Raw genomic sequence first — 21568 nt, 5'->3', positions numbered from 1 at the left:
TTAATTTAAACACTTTTGATAAAAACTATTTAAAAAAAACACTCATAAGTTTGGCAACTCTAACTCAAAAGTGTTTTTATATATAAGTTTGTTTGGTTTGTTATATGTTAAAAACGATTTTATTAATGTCTAAGATACTATGAATTAATAATTTAAAATAATTATTATTAAGTTAAAGCAAGCTTGGTTCAAGGGTAATTAACACGACATTTCATTCTAGAGGTGGAAGGTTTGATCTCCATTCTTACAATTATTGTGTTAAAAAAATAAAGATTGTTGAAGTTGGTGGAGCTGGCCATCGAAGATGGTGGTCGGATGTAGGTAAAGTTGGCTGCGAAGCCTGATTGTGTGATGAGGACTAAATGCAGTGTAATTATATAACTATTTTTCATGGGCTAAAATGATCTTAACTCGAAAGGAAAAGGAAAAAAAAGGTTTATTTATTTTATTTTCAGATGACGCATGAAATTATAAGAAAATAAGCGAATCTTGCAAAGTTTTCCTCTTGGTTTATGGAATTTTGTTTTTCAGGACTTGCAAAACACAAATTTTACACTGATGCCAAGAGAGTAAATTTATTTGCACATTCTGATACCACTTCGAGACGCCATTTCATTTCTTGTGCTATTCGTAAAATTGTAAATTTCAATCAATCTCTCTTGAAGACGCTGTGAGAAGAGAACCAATCGAAGCTCCACAGCTTCGTCCATTCACGTTTCCAGTCCCAGAAGTCGCCGCCTCAATCTTCTGATTATCCTTGATTTTTTTTTTTTCAATCTCTGCGGCGATCTTCAGTCTCCTCTTTGAATCGATCGGTGTCCTTTGCTTCCATCCACTAGGAAGAAGAGGACAGTTCCTGCGCTTGTACATCGTTCTTTGTTCATCCTTGAAGTTGATACTTTGCTCCACAAGCTCGCCAACGTCTAGCTGGTGTGTTGTTGAGGATGATAACTTGATTCTATCTGTATATGGATATTCGGAATAACATCAACCAATATATCAGCTGTAAATTGAAATCAAACGTTGTAAGTTAAGAAGAAATCCTGAATCCGTACTCACTGTGCAAATCCTTCAATTCAGAAACCAACGTCAGGATAAGTGTATTTTTCTTGCCTGTCTCTGATTTTTATTTTTTCTAGTTCTGCCTTTACCTCGATGCACTGAGATTTGCGTTGCTCGCTTACAGCCAACTCTGCTGATTTCTCTTAACGAAGTGAGTTTTTTTTTTTTTCTTTAGTGGATGATTGAATGTGAAATGTGAAGATCTATGATGTTGTGACAAACTGAACTGCGTAGCATACCTGAAAATAACGCTGAGATATCAGTGATTGTTTGCTAATTCGTTCTTTCAGAATAAGAAGTGATGGAATTAGCTCAGTTAGAGGCATTGTGTGAAAGACTTTACAATTCTCAAGACTCAGTGGAGCGAGCCCATGCTGAAAACACTCTGAAATGCTTCTCCATGAATACTGATTACATTTCCCAATGCCAATACATTCTCGACCATGCATTGACTCCTTATGCATTGATGCTTGCGAGTTCCAGTTTGTTGAAACAAGTCACCGATCATAGCCTAGCTCTGCAACTCCGTTTAGACATTCGTATTTTTCGAGTCTCTTGACACCAACTTACTTTTTTATCAGCATGCTAATTTTTCTTTCTAAAGGGTAGTCATGAATGTTACTTGTAGGAGGCTATCTTATTAACTATTTGGCCACCAGAGGGCCTGATTTGCAGCCTTTTGTCAGTGCATCTTTAATTCAGCTACTATGCCGACTCACAAAGTTCGGTTGGTTTGACGATGACCGATTTCGAGACATTGTTAAAGAATCTACAAACTTCCTGGGGCAGGTGATGTGATCTTTAATAAAACCTATGTCTTAGCTCATATTTAGAGCGGGCATTGTGTCCACTTCCCATCTTTTCACTAGCACAAGTAAAAAAAAAAGCCATTAATTTTTAATCTAATTGGCTGTTGTAGTGGGAGAATGTCTCAGCCGGTTTAGGTTTAACGGAAATTTTCTGATCAATAAGAATAAAAGTCTGATATATGTCGTAATTGTAATTAGCCTTGAATGTTATTTTCCACTATGATTATTTGTTAGTTATTAATTGTTTTTGTTAGCTGGTGATTACTGTTAATGCAAGTCTCATGCAATCATCCATGTAGCATAGCAACTAGCAAATATCTTTTAGTCTACATGCAAGTCTCATTGCAAGTCTCATGCAATCATCCATGTAGCATAGCAACTAGCAAATATCTTTTAGTCTGCATTCAACATTTAGGTTGAACGAATTTCCTGTTAAACCACAATTATTAAACATAATTAGTATAACTGTGTAGAAGTATGCTGTGACAGTACAACTTGTACAAAAAACCGAGTTAAGAGGGGTTCCATTTGATTAGCAACCAGCCACCCTTAAAAAATTTGAACTGGAGATTGAATAAAGTTGTTAAACTGAAATTCATCCTGATTCCACCATTTAATATAATAAATATATACAAGCCCCATTTTATAGGATCGTAAAATCCTTGTACTTGTGAAAAATATTCTTGTAGTTGCTCATATTTTTTGAAATTATATTGTTTAAACTATCTTTTTTTGGCTAGTCCTCCACATGATGTCTTTTTGTTTGGGAGACTGGCTCATAAACCTCCTTTTTGCATGCAGGCAACATCAGAACATTATGCCATTGGTTTGAAGATATTGAACCAACTTGTATCTGAGATGAATCAGGTTGGTTTTCTAATTGCGATCCTTCTTTATTTGAAAATGAATATTCCATTTGGGAAAAGGGAGATTTAAATGTTGATTTTTCTTTAGCACGTACTTTTCTTGAAAATACTAAGTTGTTATCATAATGAATAATTTGTTGATGTCGTAGTCATTTATGGAAGGTTCACCATTACCCTGAGTTTGATACTTCTTTGGTGGTAAAATCATAAGAATGAATTTACCACATGTCAGTGTACTATTATAATCTCTTGTGGGTCATTTGATTGAATTAACGTGTGTGATTTTTAAGGAAAAATTTGTGCTCAGCAACACTCTTCCAATTTGGGAGTGTCGCTTCCTTACTTTCTAAAGTTTACTGCTCTTGATGGGCTATTCAAAATGACAATGAAATTTCCACTTCCGCACAGATATAGGAAACAGTCATAAACTAAAGTACAGATATAGGGAACCGTCTTAAACTAAAGTACCTCAACGTTTCCAATATACTTTTAGATAGCTTTGATTTTGTTCAATCTGCCTCAGAGTCAGTCCACTTCTTCTCCCGAAATCCTTTCCTCTAAAGCCTCCACTTAATGCTTGCTGTTAATGAATCATTCTATCCAAGGAATTCACAGGAACTTAACCAAAGCTATCAAGCTAACTCACTACATCATGTGATATTAAGTTTTCAAGCTTGGACTTTTGAGATATACATTAGATTGTTTGTTTTTCCTTTGCAAATTTTAGTGTTGTGTAGTTAGTGGTTTGGTGTTGTGTAGTTAGTGGCTCCAAGATTCTTGGAAGGTTTTTAGTTTTATTTGGTTGCAGGTCCTTCTCCTTAGTGGGAGGGAGACTTATTCTACCTTTCATGTTTTTTGACTATTAGGAGTAGGAAAAATTGTGAATTCTTGAGGAACTTGGGTGATAATTTGGACAGTGTGGATAAGAAACAAGAGGAGCAATTTATTATCATTATTATTTAGTGACATCTTTCATGCATTAACACGAGAATGGAGTCAACTGCTAATGGAAATTCTTGCATTGTGGATAAACACGTTTGTTCTTAGACTTTTGGTCTGTTATGGTTAGGCTGCAGATGGTAGGTGTGACAGTTTAGAAGAAATCTGGGCTCGATTTTTATTTATCTCCACTTTTTGTGATGTGTCAGTTGAATGAATTGATTACTTATTTGTGCTTGGTTGCTTTATATATGTATATAACATGTTAGTTGAATGAGTTGATTATTTATTTATGCTTAGCTGCTATCTGCGTACATGGAAGTGTGTATGTTGTTCTGAAGATTTGTTTTGAGCTGAGATTTTCCTAAATTCTTTCACAAGTTAGTTGTATATAGAATAGAAAAATTCCACAAATCATTTATAGTATATATTTTGTGGGGTGGGGGGGGTGTTCTTTTGTTTGTATCCTCTTTGGCATACATACATACATACATTACTCGTTTCTTATAAGAAAAAGTCGCCACTTTGTGCACAATCACTAAATATAGATGAAAAACCAAACTTTCATAAAGATACATAAAAAATAGAAGTGGGCAATACAAAAAAGAAAAAAAAAAAACGCACTATTACTAATGGTGACTATACAAAGGATCCTATTTAAAAAAATCACAAAAAAGGACTCCAATCAGCTCATGTATGTATTCCTTTTCATTAATGTTATTTGTCATTCAAGGATACGAATATGGTTCTTTCTACTTGCTTCTTTTGGTGCAAAATTAAGCATCCATTTGCCCATTATAGCTTATCTTATTTAACTTAGAAATTCTTGTTGTAATTCATCAATAGGCCTTTCGAGTTTTTGCTCCCCTATTTCATTTATCAATGCAATTGTTTTTATGTAAAAAAAAGAAAAATTTTCATTCAATGTTATGTTTGAATTTTTCTTTATAATTTTTCTACTTGTTGAAGTAGATGTGATGTAAAATAGCATGATTGCACAATTGTACACAGTAACTGCAAGTGTATTTATTTGTACATGCCTATTATATGAACGTGCTTTGCTTTTCCCCTTTTATTCTTTTGTTGGGGCTGGTATTTTAATTAGGTTAAAAGTATTAATCCGTGATTGTATTAGACAATGGCTGGCTGGATATATTTGTTTATTTAGTTGAATAGATTATATGGTTGGAAACAAAGAATTTGAAGACAAGTGCAAAAATTTCCGAGTTTTTAGATGGAGTAATAATTTTAGCTTCCATTTAGGTGTCTAATACTTTATATTTCTTCATTTGAAACATTCTATTTCTATTAAATTCATTTCTATGCTCCTTATGTCTACCATATAAAATGAACCCCTTTTGTATCTCCTTGGATATTTCATTCAATCAATAAAATTGTTTCTTATTCCCAAAAAAAAAAAAAAAAAAAAAAAAAAAAAAAAATCATTTCCATGCTCCCAAACTTTGTTTTTGTATTCTAGTTTTTTAGATAAGATTTTTTAAGCCTCATCTAAATTTTGGTATTTCATTTCTTCTAAATACAATGTAGGCTTTTATTTAAAACAAATGGCTTTGTGTGTAGGTACTAGTAATTGGCCTAGAGTAATTAGACTTGTTACTACTTATTGCTAGGATAGGAAGATTTCTATGTCGATAATTTTCCTACATGGTTTTGAGTTCACTCTAGATCATATTTGTGAGGATTAGAAACTAAACTTTTACTTGTTGATTGTAGGTGAAGACAATTTCAGAAGATTTTAGACAGTGGTTATGTTCAAATACTTGTTGGAGGAAAGCATGTTTATTGGCTTTTTGGGGGCTTTCGTGTATTTAGTTTTTAAATTTAAATTTTTATATTTATAGTGGTGTAATGTCACACACGCGGACTCTCTCTCCCTCCTCGGACCTCATAGAGGATCACTCATCCTCCACATCTTTTAGGTTGTAATGATTGACATTTGATTAATAAAAATTCTCATTTTGTATGAAACAGCAAGTTTGCATTCAGAATCAGTATACCTATTTTGCTGCTCATGTTATGTAGTTCTAATTGGTTGCCTGCAAGAATGTGGATTTATTTCTTTTTCTGCTTTTCAGGCACTTTTAAGTTGAATTTCATATTGCACATAATTATTATATACTTTGTTTAATTTTTTTGAGATCAGCAACTTGTTCTTCTATTGACTTGTTGAATTTTTAGCCTAATCAAGGATTCCCTTCAACAAATCATCGGAGAGTGGCTTGTTCCTTCAGGGACCAAGCGTTGTTCCAAATCTTCCAAATATCTTTAACATCCTTATGTCAGTTGAAGAACGATGGTAACGTGCTAATCTTGCTGAGTTGTCATCATGACAAAACCCAGTATTTTTGAATTCTTTGAACCTTCCTATCTTAGAAATTTAGCTTGTTAACTAATGGATTTTATTTTGTATGGCATACAGTAGCTGGTCGTTTGCAAGAATTAGCACTTTCTCTGTCGCTTAAGTGTTTATCTTTTGATTTTGTTGGGACCTCCATTGATGAAAGCTCAGAAGAGTTTGGTACTGTTCAGGTATTTAGTTTAGTTATCTACCATTTATCATTTAATATTGTTGTTGAAGATTGGAAGTCTTGGGAAGCATAACACCGGCAACAAATTCATGAAATAGACGCTACGTTTGTTCTTTTATGGTGTGCCCTTTATGAGAGTGATGTGAAGTTTCTTAGCGCTCGTTTTTCACTTATAAGTACTCTAGCAGTCTAGTTAAATTTGGTTTGTTTGCTTGCTTGCTTTTCTCCCCTTCCCTTTTTCCTTTTTTTTGAGTTAAGTTTGGTGAGTTGTTTCAGAGTTTTGGCCTTAGGTGGTGCAGACCTGGCAATTTCCTAGACATACTTTTTGCCAGGTTTAGAAGCGATGTGGACATCAATAAGGAAGATCATTTTGTTTGCAAAGTTAAGGCCTTGTGACATATTACTGTTATGGTTGTTTTTTTGTTCGTTTGTCTGTTTTTCCCCCTTCCCTCTCTCTTTTTTTAGTTAAATTTGGTGAGTTGTTTCAAAGTTTTGGCCTTAGGTGGCGCAGACCTGGCAATTTCCTAGACATTTGTTTGCTCAGGTTTATAAGCGATGTAGACATCAAAAAGGATGATCATTTTGTTAGCAAAGTTAAGGCCTTGCAACATATTACTGTTATGGTTGATAATTGAGGTTTGTGTTCAGAAAGGAACTTGACAATTTGAAGCTAAGAGTGGAGATGCCCGTGTACCATCGATCTAGTTTGTTGTTATGAGGTTCTCCAACAATATATATTTCCTGAGTAATGCTAACTGAAGCACATCTTTTCTAATCTCTCTTTTCTGAGGGTAGGAGGAGATCTAGTATCCTCCTCATTTTTCTTTTAACTGGTTGTTCACTGATGAAATGTTTCTTATGCAATAAATATAAAGAGATTGGGATGATCATGGATTATGTCCGGTGGCCTTGCAGATTCCATCTTCTTGGAAGCCAGTTTTGGAGGACCCTTCGACCCTACAGATATTCTTTGATTACTATGCCATTACCAAAGCGCCTCTTTCCAAGGAGGTTTGTACAGCTTCTTATTTATGTTTTTTTTTTTTTGGAGATATTGTGATACCTGATTTGAGATCAAATGAGATCTACTAACTTTTTGAAAATAAAGTTTTGGCATGAAAGTTATTCTTTGTAAATGTTTAGTGGGTACTAGTTTCATTTATTTAAACTTGGCTTAAAATAACTTGCCTTTAGATTAATGAGTGTGTTGTTTAAATACCTATGAACATCTTCAACACATATCATATCAGTTTTTTTTTGCCATTCCCTCACTCAGAGAGTTTACATCAATGAAACCATCAATGAAACGTTTCGTTTCTTGTTAAAAAAATCTTCAACTCATATCAGATGAGTTTGGTTTTGTCATTCAAGATTAATTGTTATTTTTTGAAAGGTATTAAAGAGTGGGGTGGGAGAATCGAACCTCAGACCTCAAGGTCGATAATATAAACTCTATGCCAGTTGAGCTACACTCTTGTTGGCTCAAGATTAATTGTTATCTTACACTAGATTTTGAGTTCCTCAAGTTAACGAAGTAACATTTTGTATTTTGTATATTGAGCATTGGTTTATGTTTTCATATCTTATTTTGCTATGTATCATTGTATATTGAGCGTTGGCTCTTTTCATTATATTAATGAAAAGTTTGTTTCCCTTTCAAAAAAAGTTAACGAAGTAACATTTTGAATTTTCTTATTGTATTCGTTTTAAAAAAAGGACATATATATATATATATATATATATATTTGCTATAGAAGGGCCCTTTTTTACCTCTTTGGATAGATCATTCAATCAAACAATGATATTGTTTCTTATAAAAAGAGTTATGGAGAGAAAAGCAGAGTAAGGAATCCAAGGTCAGAGAAGAAGAGGTTGATGATAAAAATGGGTTACTCCAGGGCCTCTGCTTTCGCTCAAGGAACAACTTGAGAAGGACAAGGATGATGAAAGCCTAAGAAGGTGGAAAGAAAAATTGCTTGGTTGCTTAGAAAGTGATCTGAGTGAACAAAGAGAACCTGAAGCCAAGTTACATTCCATTGAAATTATTTCTAATGAATTTGGGGAAATCAATACTCCATTGCCTCTAAATGAAAATAAAAGTGCTCGTGTTCTTTTCACTTTTCAAGAGGGACTTTGATATCAACTTAGCTTGACGTTTACGGTTATACATAATATTGTCCCAGGCCTGTCTTACTCAAACAAAATCTATAGAGGAGGATTGATAGTCGATCAGATGTAAGGAACTTTATATACTTTTGCTCCTCTCAACGCGAACCATATGTTGAAACCTTGGAGGAGGAAACCACTTCTTCTGGTGTACTTGCAAGGGGTATTTACTCTACAAAGCTGAAGTTAAAAGATGATGACAAACGGTGTTACAAAGATGTTTCTTAACTTTCTCTATGCAAAAAGCCTGATGCTACTTACCCACTTAACCCAGCCCAACATCACAACCCATTTTCCCACCCATTTGCTAACCACGTCAACCCAACTTTGAACTCATCTTCTCAACCAAATCCTTTCACTAACCCAGACCCATACAAACCCTATAATAAACCAAATTTAGCCCTTAATTCCCCCGATAAACAAACAATCTTCACAACAGGCACTAAACACTCCACCAATGATTCTCAACCCTGGACCTCGACTCTGACGAGGGTCTCTCCGACCCCTACCTTTCTACTCTAGTACCATCTTCCCCCTCCTCCACCCCTCACCCTCTTGCCCAATATAACCCCTCTTCTTTATAGGTGATTACAACACAGAACAACCAAGATGCCATCACAGAGGATTACTACATGGATCACTATAAGTGCCTAGATGCCGAACACCTCCTGTATGAACCAACCTCACATCCCTCTGAGTACCTAAAGGTGGTCATACCTTGGCTAAAATCTATGGGTTTTGGAATCCTTCCCCTTCTAGCAAAGCTAACCAAGCAAGCCAAGGAACTGAGAAAACAAAACAAGTGGATTAGAGAGATATCTAACCTTTCGTCGATTATCACATATGATAAGCCATCTTCCTCTTCACAACAAGGTGGGTTGAACACCTCTTTATGATTATTTTGTCTTGGAACGTAAGAGGATTGGAGTGTGCTGATAAAAGAGCTCTTATCAGAAGTTTTATTATCAAACACAATCCCACTATGGTCATTCTTCAAGAAACAAAGACAGACTCGATTGGCAAACTCTTCATAAAAGATCGATTTGGAGTGCTAGGAATGTGGGTTGGGCTAGCCTTGAATCAAATGGGTCATCTGGTGGCATCCTTATGTTATGGAATGAACCATCCTTCTTGATCTCCAATATAACAAAAGATTCTTTCTCCCTCTCCTTTCTTGTTACTTGTGCAGTTGGATTTTCCTTTTGGCTCACAGGTATACATGACCAACTAAAATAGAGGAGAAGCCCCTTTTCTGGGAGCTTAGAGGTTTGTCGCATCTATGCTACGGTGCTTGGTTTTTGGGAGGAGATTTTAATGTTATTTAATGGACTAAAGAAAAATCGAATTATAGAAGACCCACTAGAGAAATGCGACTTTTTAATGACTTCATCGATCAAGAATCTCTTGTGGAACTTCCTCCATCTAATGGTCTTTACACTTGGTCTGATTATAGAGAATCCCCCACTCACACTCTCATTGATATATTCCTTGCAAAGGAGGCTCTCCTTACAAAGTTTTCTAATGCCATGGTAAAATGCCTTGAAAGGGTCAAGTTCATACCATTTCCCCATTCAGCTCAGCATTGGCACAAACAAATGGAGACCGACACCTTTTAGATTCCAAAATGCTTGGCTGCAACACCCTGACTTCGTCCCTATCATTGAATATTGGTGGCTTAATACTCCTTTAAGGGGTCAAACCGGGACATGGGTTTATCCAAAAGCTTAAGGGGGCGTTTGGGGTAAGGGGTTATCATCAAAATATAATAACCACCTCTTGCTACAGTAAAAACTATTTCAAAATCTCCAATTAGCTACATCAATACTATTTCAAAATCCCCAATTGTTACAGTATTTACTATTTACTACAGTTTTTACTATTTTACCTTATTTTTTTATTATTTGCTATAGTGTTTACTATTTCCTTCTCAAACTAAAATAGTTTACACCTCAAACACATACTATTATAATCCAAACTAAAATAATCTACACCCCAAATGCAAACTATCATAATCCGACTATAATAACTTAGGATTATAATAACTAACTCATTGCTCCAAATGCCCTCCTAAGAGTCTTAAAAACATTATCGAAGAATGGAACAAAATCACTTATAGGAGTATTAGCAGCCAGAGGGATCAACTTATCGTGGAATTATCTATTTTAGACTCCATGGATGAATTTGGAACTTTACAGCCAGTTCAAGCTCTGTGGAGACAAAGTTGCAAGATAAAATGGCTGGAAGATTGTGATGTCAATACAAGTTTCTTTCACCGTGTGGCTGCTACCTGAAGAAGGAAAAGCTCCATCCATGAGATACTCTCAGCAGAGGGCAGAAGCTTAGTCATTGATTCTGAAATTGAAGGGGAATTCATACGATTCTACAAGGAATTATACATTAAAAAAGTGGATTGCAGGTACATTCCAACTAATCTTAATTGGGAGCCTATTTCCAATCAACGTGCTGAAGACCTCGAAAAGGAATTCACGAAGGCTAAAATCTTATAAGCTGTCCACGATTTGGGGACGAATAAAACACCAGGGCCAGATGGATTTACAGCAGAATTCTTTTAAAAGTCTTGGAACATCCTTAAATCCGAAATTATGAGTGTTCCAAGATTCTTTTAGGAGAAGTATCATCAATGCTAGCTTAAACGGGACTTATATTTGCCTCATCCTAAAGAAATTAGATGCTAGAATTGTTGGAGATTACCCGCCATATTAGTTTGATTTCCTGTATATACAAAATCATTGCTAGAGTTCTCTCAGAAAGACTCAAGGTCTTTCCATCCACCATCACAGAATAATAGTCCACTTTTGTGTCTGGTAGACAAATCCTTGATGCTTTCTTGATTGCTAACGAACTCATTGATGATTGGAATAGAAAAAAGAAGCAAGGGGTGATCATAAAACTTGACATTGAAAAAGCCTTTGATAAGGTCGATTTGGATTTCCTTGATGGAATCATGCTGAATAAGGGCTTTGGCCCTACATGGAGGAAATGGATTGGGGGATGTATTTTGTCTCCAAATTTTTCTATCATCGTCACTGGTCGTTTGAGAGGCAAAATCCGTGCTACTAGAGGCCTCCGTCAAGGGGACCCCCTGTCTTCCTTCCTATTTATCTTCGTTAAGGACTGCTTTAGTCGACTTATGGCTCACACTGCAAATAGGAATGTGATACAAGGCTTTTCCTTGGGAAAATCATCCTTAAACATACACCACCTATAGTTTGCCGATGACACTATTCTCTTCTCTGACTTAAAGATGAGCACAAGCTTGATGATTTGTTCAACATTGTTAGACTTTTTGAGATGGTTTCTGACCACAATATAAACCATTATCTGGAAAACGAGGAGGTGATCACTTTGGCCAACAAATTTGGTTGTAAAGTTGGTTCTTGGCCTACTGTTTATATTGGTCTTCCCTTAAATGGTAAGCCCAAAACCAAAGCATATTGGGAGCCTATGATTAAGAAGGTAGAAAGAAAGCTCCTCTCATGGAAAAACAATTACATTTCAAAGGGGGGAAGACACATTCATCCAAACAACCATCAAGAATCTTCCAACTTATTATATGTCCATCTACAGGATGCCAACTAAAGTGCCTAATATCATGGATAAACTGATCAGAAGCTATGGAAAGGCAACAAAGATGGCTCGGGTCTTCATCTTGTCAAATGGGAAAATCTCCTTCATTTCATGAAGGAAGGTGATCTTGGATTTTACAGTTTAAAAGACCGGAATAGAATCCTCCTTGCAAAATAGATTTGGTGATACCAATCTGAAAAATCGGCTCTTTGGAGGAAGGTTATTGATGCAAAATATGGAACCATCCCTCTCAACAACAATCCTGGAAGTTATCTCCCTTGGAACAGCTAGGGGTAATATCTCCTTTTGGAAGGACACATGGCTTGTAAATGCCCCCCTAAATAAAAAATTTCCCCTGATTTTCAATCTCTCTCAGAACAAAAATGGGGTAGTCAAGGAATTCTGGGATGCAGAGTCGGGATTTTGGAATTTAAGGTTGAGAAGACACAAGAGATTCAGAAATTGAGGAATTTGGAACTCTTATTCACTACTTGTCAACAGTCTCCCTTTCTCAAAATCCAAACAAAGGAATTTGGAAGCTCGATCGGAATGGCATCTTCTCCAATAGCTATCTTTTGCAAGATATTGCCACCCCCCCTCCCCCCAAAACCCACACAATCGTGCACACCCCTTGAAGCCACAAAAAACGACTCTTCTCTCCCCAAGGTGGATTGAGGAGGAACTCCTCAATCATAGCAACAACTCCCCTATGTCGAGCGAACGAAAAGCCCCTTATGGCATTGTCTCCTCATTGGTGCTTTATGTGCAAACAACATGCTGAATCTCAAGGACACCTTTTGGTCTCCTGTCCTTTTTGCTAGATCCTTTTGGAATCACATCCTTTCTACGTCCAATTGGGAAGCGGTCCTCACGAAAGACCCTAATCTTCTCTTTTCATATGCCCTTAGTGGACACCCCTTTAAAAAGGAGAAAAAGATGATTTGGAAGAATTTTATAAGAGCCTTTTGCTGGAATTTTTGGCAAGAACAAATAGTAGAATCTTTCAAGAAAAAGAAGTCCCTTTCCATAGATCTTTTGATGCTATAGTTAATACGGTTGTGAGTTGGTGCAAATGTTCCCCCTTATTTCACCGGTATAACTTTACTTTGCTCCTTTCCAATTGGAAAGGTCTTTTGTAACTCTCAACTTTGGTCAATCAACTTTCGCCGTTTGCTTAAGGAGGAGGAAATTTTTGAGTATCAGGGATTGCTTGGCCAAATTTCAGTTATGTGATAGAATACTTTGATAGAAGATCGTGGTCATTGGCAGAAAGTGGAATTTTTTCAATAAAATCTCTCTTGGCACATTTATCTCCCTCTTTCCCTTCGGACAAGTTGTCTTATAAGGCGTTATGGAAGTCCAATTGCCCAAGGTGCATCGACATTCTCGTGTGGATAATGGTTTTTGGTCACCTAAACGTTTCCTCAATAATGCAACATAAACTGCCTTCTAGTTGTTTATCCCCCTCCATTTTCCCTTTGCATAAACAGCACGGAGAAGATCTACAACACCTCTTCTTCACTTGCCCATATTCAGTGAACTGCTTGTGGAAATTATTCACTATCTTCAACATTTCATGGGCGATTAGTAATGATTTTAGAGGAAATGTACAACAGGTTTTAATAGGACCACATTTCAATAGAAATTCTCGACTGATCTGAATCAACGCGGTCAAGGAATTGCTGTCTGAGTTGTGGTTTGAGAGAAATCAATGGGCGTTTCACGATAAACCCCTTGGCTGGATGATCGATTTAAAGTTGCCCGTAAGAATGCCTCTTTGTGGTGCTCCATGTCCAAGCAATTTGAAGGCTATACCATTCAAGAATTTTGCTTAAATTGGCGATCATTTATTTTTACAGCATAATATTTGCTTCTTGTATCGGTTTAAGTCGTACTTCGGTTGCTCCATTTATGATTTTTTGTGGTGTTTTGTATTTTTTTCAACTGAATGTGGTCATCCTTGTATCTTTGTTCCTCCTTTGTAAGGGCTGTGTTTTAGCTATGTCCAGATGTGCCTCCTGATCCATAGGTCTTTTATTTTATACTCTTTGTATAATTCTCTTGTACTTTGAGCATTAGTCTCATTCAATTTTATTAATGAAGTGACTTGTTTCCTTTTAAAAAAAAAATCATTTGTATTTTCTTAATCAAAATATTTCTGCCTTTTATGAATCCTTGTCTCTCTCTCTCTCTCTCTTTTTTCCCTCTAAAAAATCTTTGTTTCCTGATGACTATGGCTTCCATTTGTTGAGAAACCAGGTGAAGCTCCTCAAGTTGATTTACCTATTAGTTTTGTATTATTGTTTCTCAATATGAAGGTATACATGTGGACCAGAAAAATGAAAAAGTTCAATTGAAGGAGGGTGCTTTTTGAAACGCCGTTTTTTTGTGGTTTGATGGAGTGTGTGCTGTGTTGTGAGATATTTGTGTGGGTGGGGGGAGGAATAACAGTGTTTAGAGGTGGGGACCCTACGAGGTTTTGGGCTTTTGGTATCCAAGCTTTTTTGTAATTATTCTCTTGGTAGCGTCTTACCTACTTGGAATCCCTTTCTTTAAAAGAGGTGTTTTGGTGGGTTTTTTTTTTTACTTTTTTTTTATTTTATTTTTTATTATGTGCTTGTATTTTGTCATTTTTTCTCAATGAAAGTTGTTGATTTCATTAAAAAAAATTTGGAGGGATGGTATACAATTTGGCAACTCCCCTGATTGGGTCTGGAACAGCCTTGGGGCTTCCTTGTTAACACATATGGTTAAGGTTACCCACCTCTCGCAGGTGGAGTTGTAATAGAAAGAAGAAAGAAGAACAAAAGAAAAAAAAAACCCACCACAAAATGTGCCTATAGGAAGGAACTTAACTACAAATTACAAAAAGGCTCCAGTTATTGAACATGAGAAGCAGCAGTTGAGTGGGCTTCTCTCTCCCACTTTTTGTCCTCTGTTTGCCTTCAAAATTCTCCCCATATATGGACCTGACCGCTATCTTCTTCGGGTTCCTTTACTTTTAATTCCTTTATGAATGATTTGGTGGGCATTGTTGATCCTCTTTTAAAGGACCTTTATACTGTGATTTGTGGAAGGATAAGTTTCCCAAGAAGATTAAAATTTTTCTTTGGGAGCTTAACCTTGGCTATCAATATGGCCGATCACTTACAAAGACGTATGCCTTCTATGGTTCTATCTCCTTCCTAGTGTATTATGTGTAGATCCTACGTGGAGACTTTCTGCCATCCTTTCATGTGTTGTTCGTTTGCTTCCCGTTTTTGGAATACCTTGTTGGATGCTTTTGGATGGTCTTTTCCTTTTTCTAATGATTCTTTCCGGTTTCTCTCCGCTACTTTGGTGGGTCACCCTTTATGTGATGTGTGTGTTTTTCCTTTAAAGAAACAAGAATGGATGAATTTTGCAGCAGTTATCAGAAAATGGATCATACTCAAATCTCAGAATGCATCAACCAGCAACCCCAGAAAAAACACTTGATGAATGTGTTGGTTTGGGATTTTGAATCAAAACTTCGGACTGAAAGAAGATCAGATTCATAGTAAAGTAAACTACTGAATTATTGTGAACATAAATCATTGTTCTCAATGAAATAAGTTAGATTTGACAGAAACAAACATACAAATAGTGGATGAAAGTAATAAGAAATTTTTATCTTACAGGGTTAGAAGAAGATCCTCTTTTTCTGAAGAGCAAGGAACCAACAATTTCTTCAACAAGCAAGGCCGATCTTCAGTCTCTTGGGAGGACACCCAAAAGGCTTTGTAATTGAATTCACTATCTTCTTTTCCGATTCCAAAATCGTCTTAATCCACCTGTTCTCCATTGCAATTCTGTTCATCTTCGCTTCTTTCATCATCTCCATCTTCAAACTCTCCATTCCCTCTAATCTATCTGTGAACAATCGAATCTCCGCCACCGATTTCGAGCACATCTCTTTCCCCTCGTCTGCCGTCTCTCTGGTCACATTCTCCTCTGGAGACCTAGAAACCCTAATGTTCCTTTCTTCTTCTTCTTCTTCTTCGTATTTGTCGTCATCTTCTTTGTCTTCGTCTTTGCTTGAATTTCTAGTTCTCCTTCATGAAGAGGATCCATCAACAACGATCGGCCACCGGAGTATGTTGCTAATGCTCTTTGATTTACTGTGATTATTCCTCTCCTCCTCCTCCTTGTAATCGAAGCTGTAATTATCAAATTTCTCAGCAATTTCGTAGTTATCAAATGGTATCGAAGACATCGGACAAGCAGACATTGGAAGCGGACTGCGTAATAGCTGCTCATAAGATCGACAATGCGATGAAGATTGGGTACAAATGGAGAGATGGTGTTTCTATAAAAAGGTTATTTGGCTTGCTTTTGGTCGAGCTTTTTTCTGGATTTTGTGGGGTGCTTGGAATGGTCAATTCTTTAGAGATGCTTCGTATACCTATGATCATTTTTTGGAACTTGTTTTTATCTAATGTTTTCCTTTGGTGTAAGAATAAGCACCCATTTACTCCTTATAATTCTTATTTAATCTCCAATAGGAGGCTATTTTTTACCGATTGGTGCTTGAAATTTTTCTCCATATTTCATTTATCAATGAAATTGTTTCTCTTTTCCAATGAAAATTCATCCACCACTATTGACAGCCCATCAACCTTTGATCTCACTCTTACCTTGGTTCCATTTGGCACAAGTAACATCATTTTGATTAAAAAAAATCCTTAGAGGTCTACAAGCTGAGGTTTCTGCTTACTGTGCTCTTGCTGCTTTCCAACTCAAGAAGGCCATTATGCACTGTGAAGACTCCGAACAAGCATTAAATATGGGTAAACACAAAGCTCGGTAGAAAATTGGCTCTTTCCAGTTTCTCTACTCTCCATGTGTAGCCACAAAGAATACCACATTGGCCAAGCTGTTCCTTCATATGGGGGATGGATCAAAGTTCATGGTCTCCCAACAGACAAATGGGATATGGAAACCTTTTATTTAATTGGAGATGCTTGTGGAGGCTTATTGGAAGTGGCTAAGAAAACTCTTTTTTGAATGAACATTATAGTAATCGGCTCTAATGTAAAAAGTAATCACCCGGGTTTCCTTCCAGCTAGGATCAATCTCCCTTCTTCACTTGTCACGGGTTGTTTTGTATGGATCGACCTCTTTTTTTTTTTTTTTTTTTTTTTTTTTTTAATAAAAAAATGTAGACTACCACATTGGTATCGTTAGGAAGCCCCTCCCAAACTGATGGTAGCTCCTTGAGAAATCTGAAGTTGTACCCTAGAGAAGTGCATCAGTCATTGTAGTCTATCAACATCTCCCAAACAGCAGTCGTATCTCCTGATTTTTCTTCCACCGATAAGTCCCCTCTTTGTACCTCAACTAATATAGTGATAGTTCCAACCCCGATGGGCCTCTCTTATAATTTGGCTTCCTCCTCCATAGCACCCACCCCTTTATCCATGGTTCATCCAACTTATGAAGCATTGACCAAACCTCCGTTTGTCACATTTGACCTACCAAACCCTTTTATCATTTCAAAAACTCACCCAAAAAGCTTATCATTAATCACAAGTAAACTAATTTCATCTCAGGTACCAAGCATTCTACAGTCATCATTTCTTTGACCATTGATGTTGCTATTGAAGCCTTCCTCTCCAGTCCTCTCCAAAGCGAACTAGATTCCGCTACTGCTCCGTGGTTTAATTATTACCCTCCTCCCCCATGTACCTTAGGCAAGTTTCCCTTTAACCCAATTCCACACCTGGTCATTTTGGTTCCTTGGTTTGATTAATACCCTCCTCCCCACGTTCCTTAGGCAAGTTTCCTTTTAACCCAATTCCCCACCTGATGTTTCTATTGAACTTCCTCTCCAGTCCTCTTTCATCTAGTTTGACCTATTGGAGAAGTCTTTTGTAACTCCTTTGGTTTGGGCATATGCACTTCTTTTGTAAATTTCATACATCGATGAATTTTTTTTTCTTATCAAAACTCTCAACCTCCTTGGAACACCCATGGAGAGTCATTTAGACATCTGACCTAGTTGTAGACCACACCTCTCTAAAAACTCTCAACCTCTAATAAATTATCTTATATCGCTCAAGCCAAATGTTCGATCAGCAAATACGGTGCCTACTAAAGACTTCCCGTTGGTGGAACTGTACCTTGAGAAATTTGGTTAATATTCCTGGTTTATCTTTTTCTTGTAGTCACGAATGGCATAGAGACGATGTTTCTTATATCCTTGATTGGAAACATACTAGTTATTCATCTATATTCTCGTAATTTCTGGATTCATTTGCTCATTTATTTTTCAGTTTAAACATACTTTCTTATGGATTTCCAAACTTTCTTCTAGGCACTGGAATGCTTGGTGCGACTAGCTTCTGTAAGACGTTCTTTGTTTACTAATGATGCTGCTCGTTCAAAATTTTTGGCTCATCTGATGACAGGAACTAAAGAAATCCTACAAACTGGGCAAGGTGTGTTTATTATTGCACCCTCTAATGTCAATATATGTATATGTTTGTGGTTCATTTTATAATTTTTTCCCTTTATTTTTTTATATTAAATTATTATATTTGGGAGGGGAATTATCCAAAAAAAAAAAAAAAAATTGGGAGGGGAATAGTTTGGTGGGGACAAACTAGAAATCATTGTCCAAGCATGACTTGCCTTTGGGCTCTTCATTAAAAAAAAAAAAAAAAAAAATTCTCGGCAAGGACAGTCTACTTATTTTTGTATGTATTTTTTCATTTTTGTGGGGGTGCCCTGCGACTGCGAGTTACTTGAGTTTTCAGTCACCTTTTGCAGTGTCCTTGTAGCATGGTTATTAGTATTAGTATTATTGTTATTATTTTTTTTCATGAAGAGGATACCACACTTTCCACCATCCACTAAGAGAATGAAAAGAGGCTAACCCTCAAGATTAACAAAAAAAAAAAAAAAAAAAAAAAAAGAACGAGGGTAACAAAAATGGTTTTGTTTTATACCCTTGTGTGGTTGGAGTTTGTACTACTGATGGTGCTTGAATTTCTGGCTATATACTGTCATTATTTACGTTAATAAATGGTGAAATTTGAAACTTGTGGAAATGATAAGATTATAAGAATTCTGTGTATAAAAGATGATTATTGTGCATGGCTAACCAGCTTTTAACTAGCTTAAGTATCATGATAAGTTTGCCTTTGTTAGCTTCATTCTAATTGTTGTAATCTTGAAAAGTTGTTTGCTCCTTTTAAACCTATTCTCTCTCTCTCTCTCTCTCTCTCTCTCTCTCTCTTCTTTTTATTTCTTTTTTGCTTTGGTTTATATTTCATTCATTCATTTTTTTTTTCAATTTATCTACTTTTTATTGAATTCTAATGGAATGTTTCTCATAAAAAAATCTACTTTTTATTTGTAATCTAGGTCTGGTTGATCATGATAATTACCATGAGTATTGTCGTCTTCTTGGACGTTTTAGAGTGAATTATCAGGTATTCTTGTTCTTCACATGCTCTGTAGCTACTTTAACTTGAAATATGTGCTTGTATACGAATATTTTTTTTCGAGATGGAAATTAATCTTTTCATTGAAGAAATGAAAAGAGACTAATGCTCAAAGTATATGGAAACAATAACAAATACATATGCTTCTGCCTCAGGAAAAAAAACCCGTACATATGCAAATACAAAAGAAATCTTAAGACATCATCCTTTAACTAAGTTGGAAAGACAAAAGAATTCCAATTTAAGCATAAATCTCGAATAAAAAAGATCTACGAAAAACTTTGAAAGGGAACACCAGGAAGAAGCATTGATCCTAGCAATTTGAAAACGATCCTCCATGCCAATGATAAGACTTTGATTTCTTTTGAACCAAATTTTCACGAGGATTTCTTTGACCACATTTTCTTTGAAAAAGGATAGTCTCTTCATTATAATAATGAAATGAGACAATGCTCATATACAATAAGGAAACAACGAGCAACAAAATCTAAGGACCAGGAGATGCATCCGGGTATTTCTACTAAGTTGTCACCCCTTAGCACCCTCATCATATCCAAAACAACCTTAAGATCAATCAAATGCCTTTGACCGCATTAGACTTTGGCTTTAAAGAAGGGCCAACCAAAATCTGAATAACATTTTCTTTCAAATCCTCACAAGACACCTCCTGAATATTAGAAGTGGAGAACAATCAGCCCCCAACAACAACATGATAATCTGCAATTGAAGAATAGATGTCGAAGATCTTCTCTATTCTCCATACAAAGAGGACAAATAGAAGACAGTAACCTCTGAGACAAAAGCTTTCTTTGAAGAGTGGATGAGCAATTCGAATATACATGTCTATTTTAGTTAGCTGATGTTATGATGGCTAATTCTGCAATATCTTGCATTTTTTGTGTCTGTTTTATTTAGGGGACTTATTATAGCAAAAAGTTCTCTTTTTTTCTTTGATTTCTTAGGGGCAGACAGTCTCATGAACAGACCCCCTGAACCTTTTGAAAATCTCTATGAATGCATTGATTACATTTGGGGCCAGTAGCTGATGGCTTAACAATTAGTATGGTTTTTATAGTTGGCTCCTCATATCTCAGTTCTGCATCTGCTCCCGCATGCAAGCATTAATTTGTCGTAATATGTCATGTGTTTGTATCTGGTTATGACATAAAGGAAAAGGGAAAAGAGAGTAGAAGGATTGGAGAGATCAAAGCAAAGTCATATAGTCTAACGGGGTTAGAGTAGGTAATGGTTTACTTCACCTAGAATGTGGCAAGAATGGTTGAGCTGTATGATATGCCACAATTGTGGCTACCATGCTGATGTAGGAAGAACTAAATTAATTAGGGTTATTCCTTGATTAACCCTCCTTTAATATCCTCGATAATTTGGGATTTGAAATCAGCTCTCTTGTTCCCTTTCCCTGCCCTCTCGTGTTATTTTTTATTTTGAATAAGAGGCAAAACGTTTCATTGATATAAGGTAAAGAGACTAATACTCAAAGGAAACGACCTCTATGAGGGAGTGAAATTAAAAAGAGCATTAAAAAACAGTCTCAAATGTAGTAGGTTGGTAGGGTGGAAAGGACTGATTTACAAAAAGTAGCTCTTCCACCCCTTGATAAATTATATCTTCTCCACTTGTCAAGTTTCTTATGCACTTTATCAATAACCAGCTGCCAAAAATCCACTTTTTCTGGATGCCCCCCAAGGGGAAGGCCCAAATATGAGAAGGGAAGGTGTGATAGTTGACAATTCAGCCGTGAAGCTACTGCCCTCAACTTGAAATCTTCAATATTAATCTCACAAATGGCAGATTTTTCCCAATTAACCTTCTGACCGGAACACCACTCAAAAAGTGCAATGGTTTTCTAAGAGTGTCTAGTATGTCATCGTCATACTTACAAAAAAGCAAAGTATCATCAACAAATTGAAGAATGGAAAGCTGTACCTTGTCTTTTCCAACCACAAAGCCTTCGAACAATCCTTTTTCCCGGGTTCTGTCAACCAAAACAGTCTCAAATGTTTACAATGGAACAATAAAAACATGCCAATGAAGACACATATCATGAAAAGGGAAATCAACAAAAATTTAAAGAGAACACTAAGAAGAAGTCTTTAAACGAG

The 21568-nt window shown here is 36.2% G+C and overlaps 1 protein-coding gene and 1 pseudogene across 18 annotated transcripts in view; both read left to right on the top strand.

Moving 5' to 3' along the window:
• Nucleotides 1–470: 470 nt before the first annotated feature.
• LOC120076320 (ARM repeat superfamily protein) overlaps nt 471–21568 on the top strand; it is a 90228-nt gene continuing 69130 nt past the window's right edge. For 4 of the 17 annotated variants that reach the window (XM_090312785.1, XM_090312782.1, XM_090312776.1 and 1 more), the window contains exons 1-9: nt 508–1100; nt 1353–1601; nt 1691–1851; nt 2673–2738; nt 5876–5993; nt 6117–6226; nt 7141–7236; nt 18314–18437; nt 19366–19433. In XM_090312785.1, coding sequence (XP_090168911.1) covers nt 1364–1601; nt 1691–1851; nt 2673–2738; nt 5876–5993; nt 6117–6226; nt 7141–7236; nt 18314–18437; nt 19366–19433 — 981 coding nt within the window. In that variant the 5' untranslated portion in view covers nt 508–1100; nt 1353–1363. Of the gene's footprint in view, nt 1214–1237; nt 1602–1690; nt 1852–2672; nt 2739–5875; nt 5994–6116; nt 6227–7140; nt 7237–18313; nt 18438–19365; nt 19434–21568 lie in introns of all 17 variants that reach the window. The other 13 variants (XM_090312777.1, XM_039030100.2, XM_039030097.2 and 10 more) reach the window with 12 other exon arrangements.
• On the top strand, nt 7862–9176 carry LOC150036549 (rho GDP-dissociation inhibitor 1 pseudogene; annotated as a pseudogene). The gene is made up of 2 exons (XR_016529146.1): nt 7862–7868; nt 8047–9176. The product of XR_016529146.1 is annotated as a rho GDP-dissociation inhibitor 1 pseudogene (transcript).

This window comes from Benincasa hispida, chromosome 4 (assembly GCF_027475165.1).
Source record: "Benincasa hispida cultivar pf3 chromosome 4, pf3_genome.v1.1, whole genome shotgun sequence".
Lineage (NCBI taxonomy): Eukaryota > Viridiplantae > Streptophyta > Magnoliopsida > Cucurbitales > Cucurbitaceae > Benincasa > Benincasa hispida.
The sequence above is the reverse complement of the archived record's forward strand: the minus strand, read 5'-3'. Positions and strand labels throughout refer to the sequence as shown.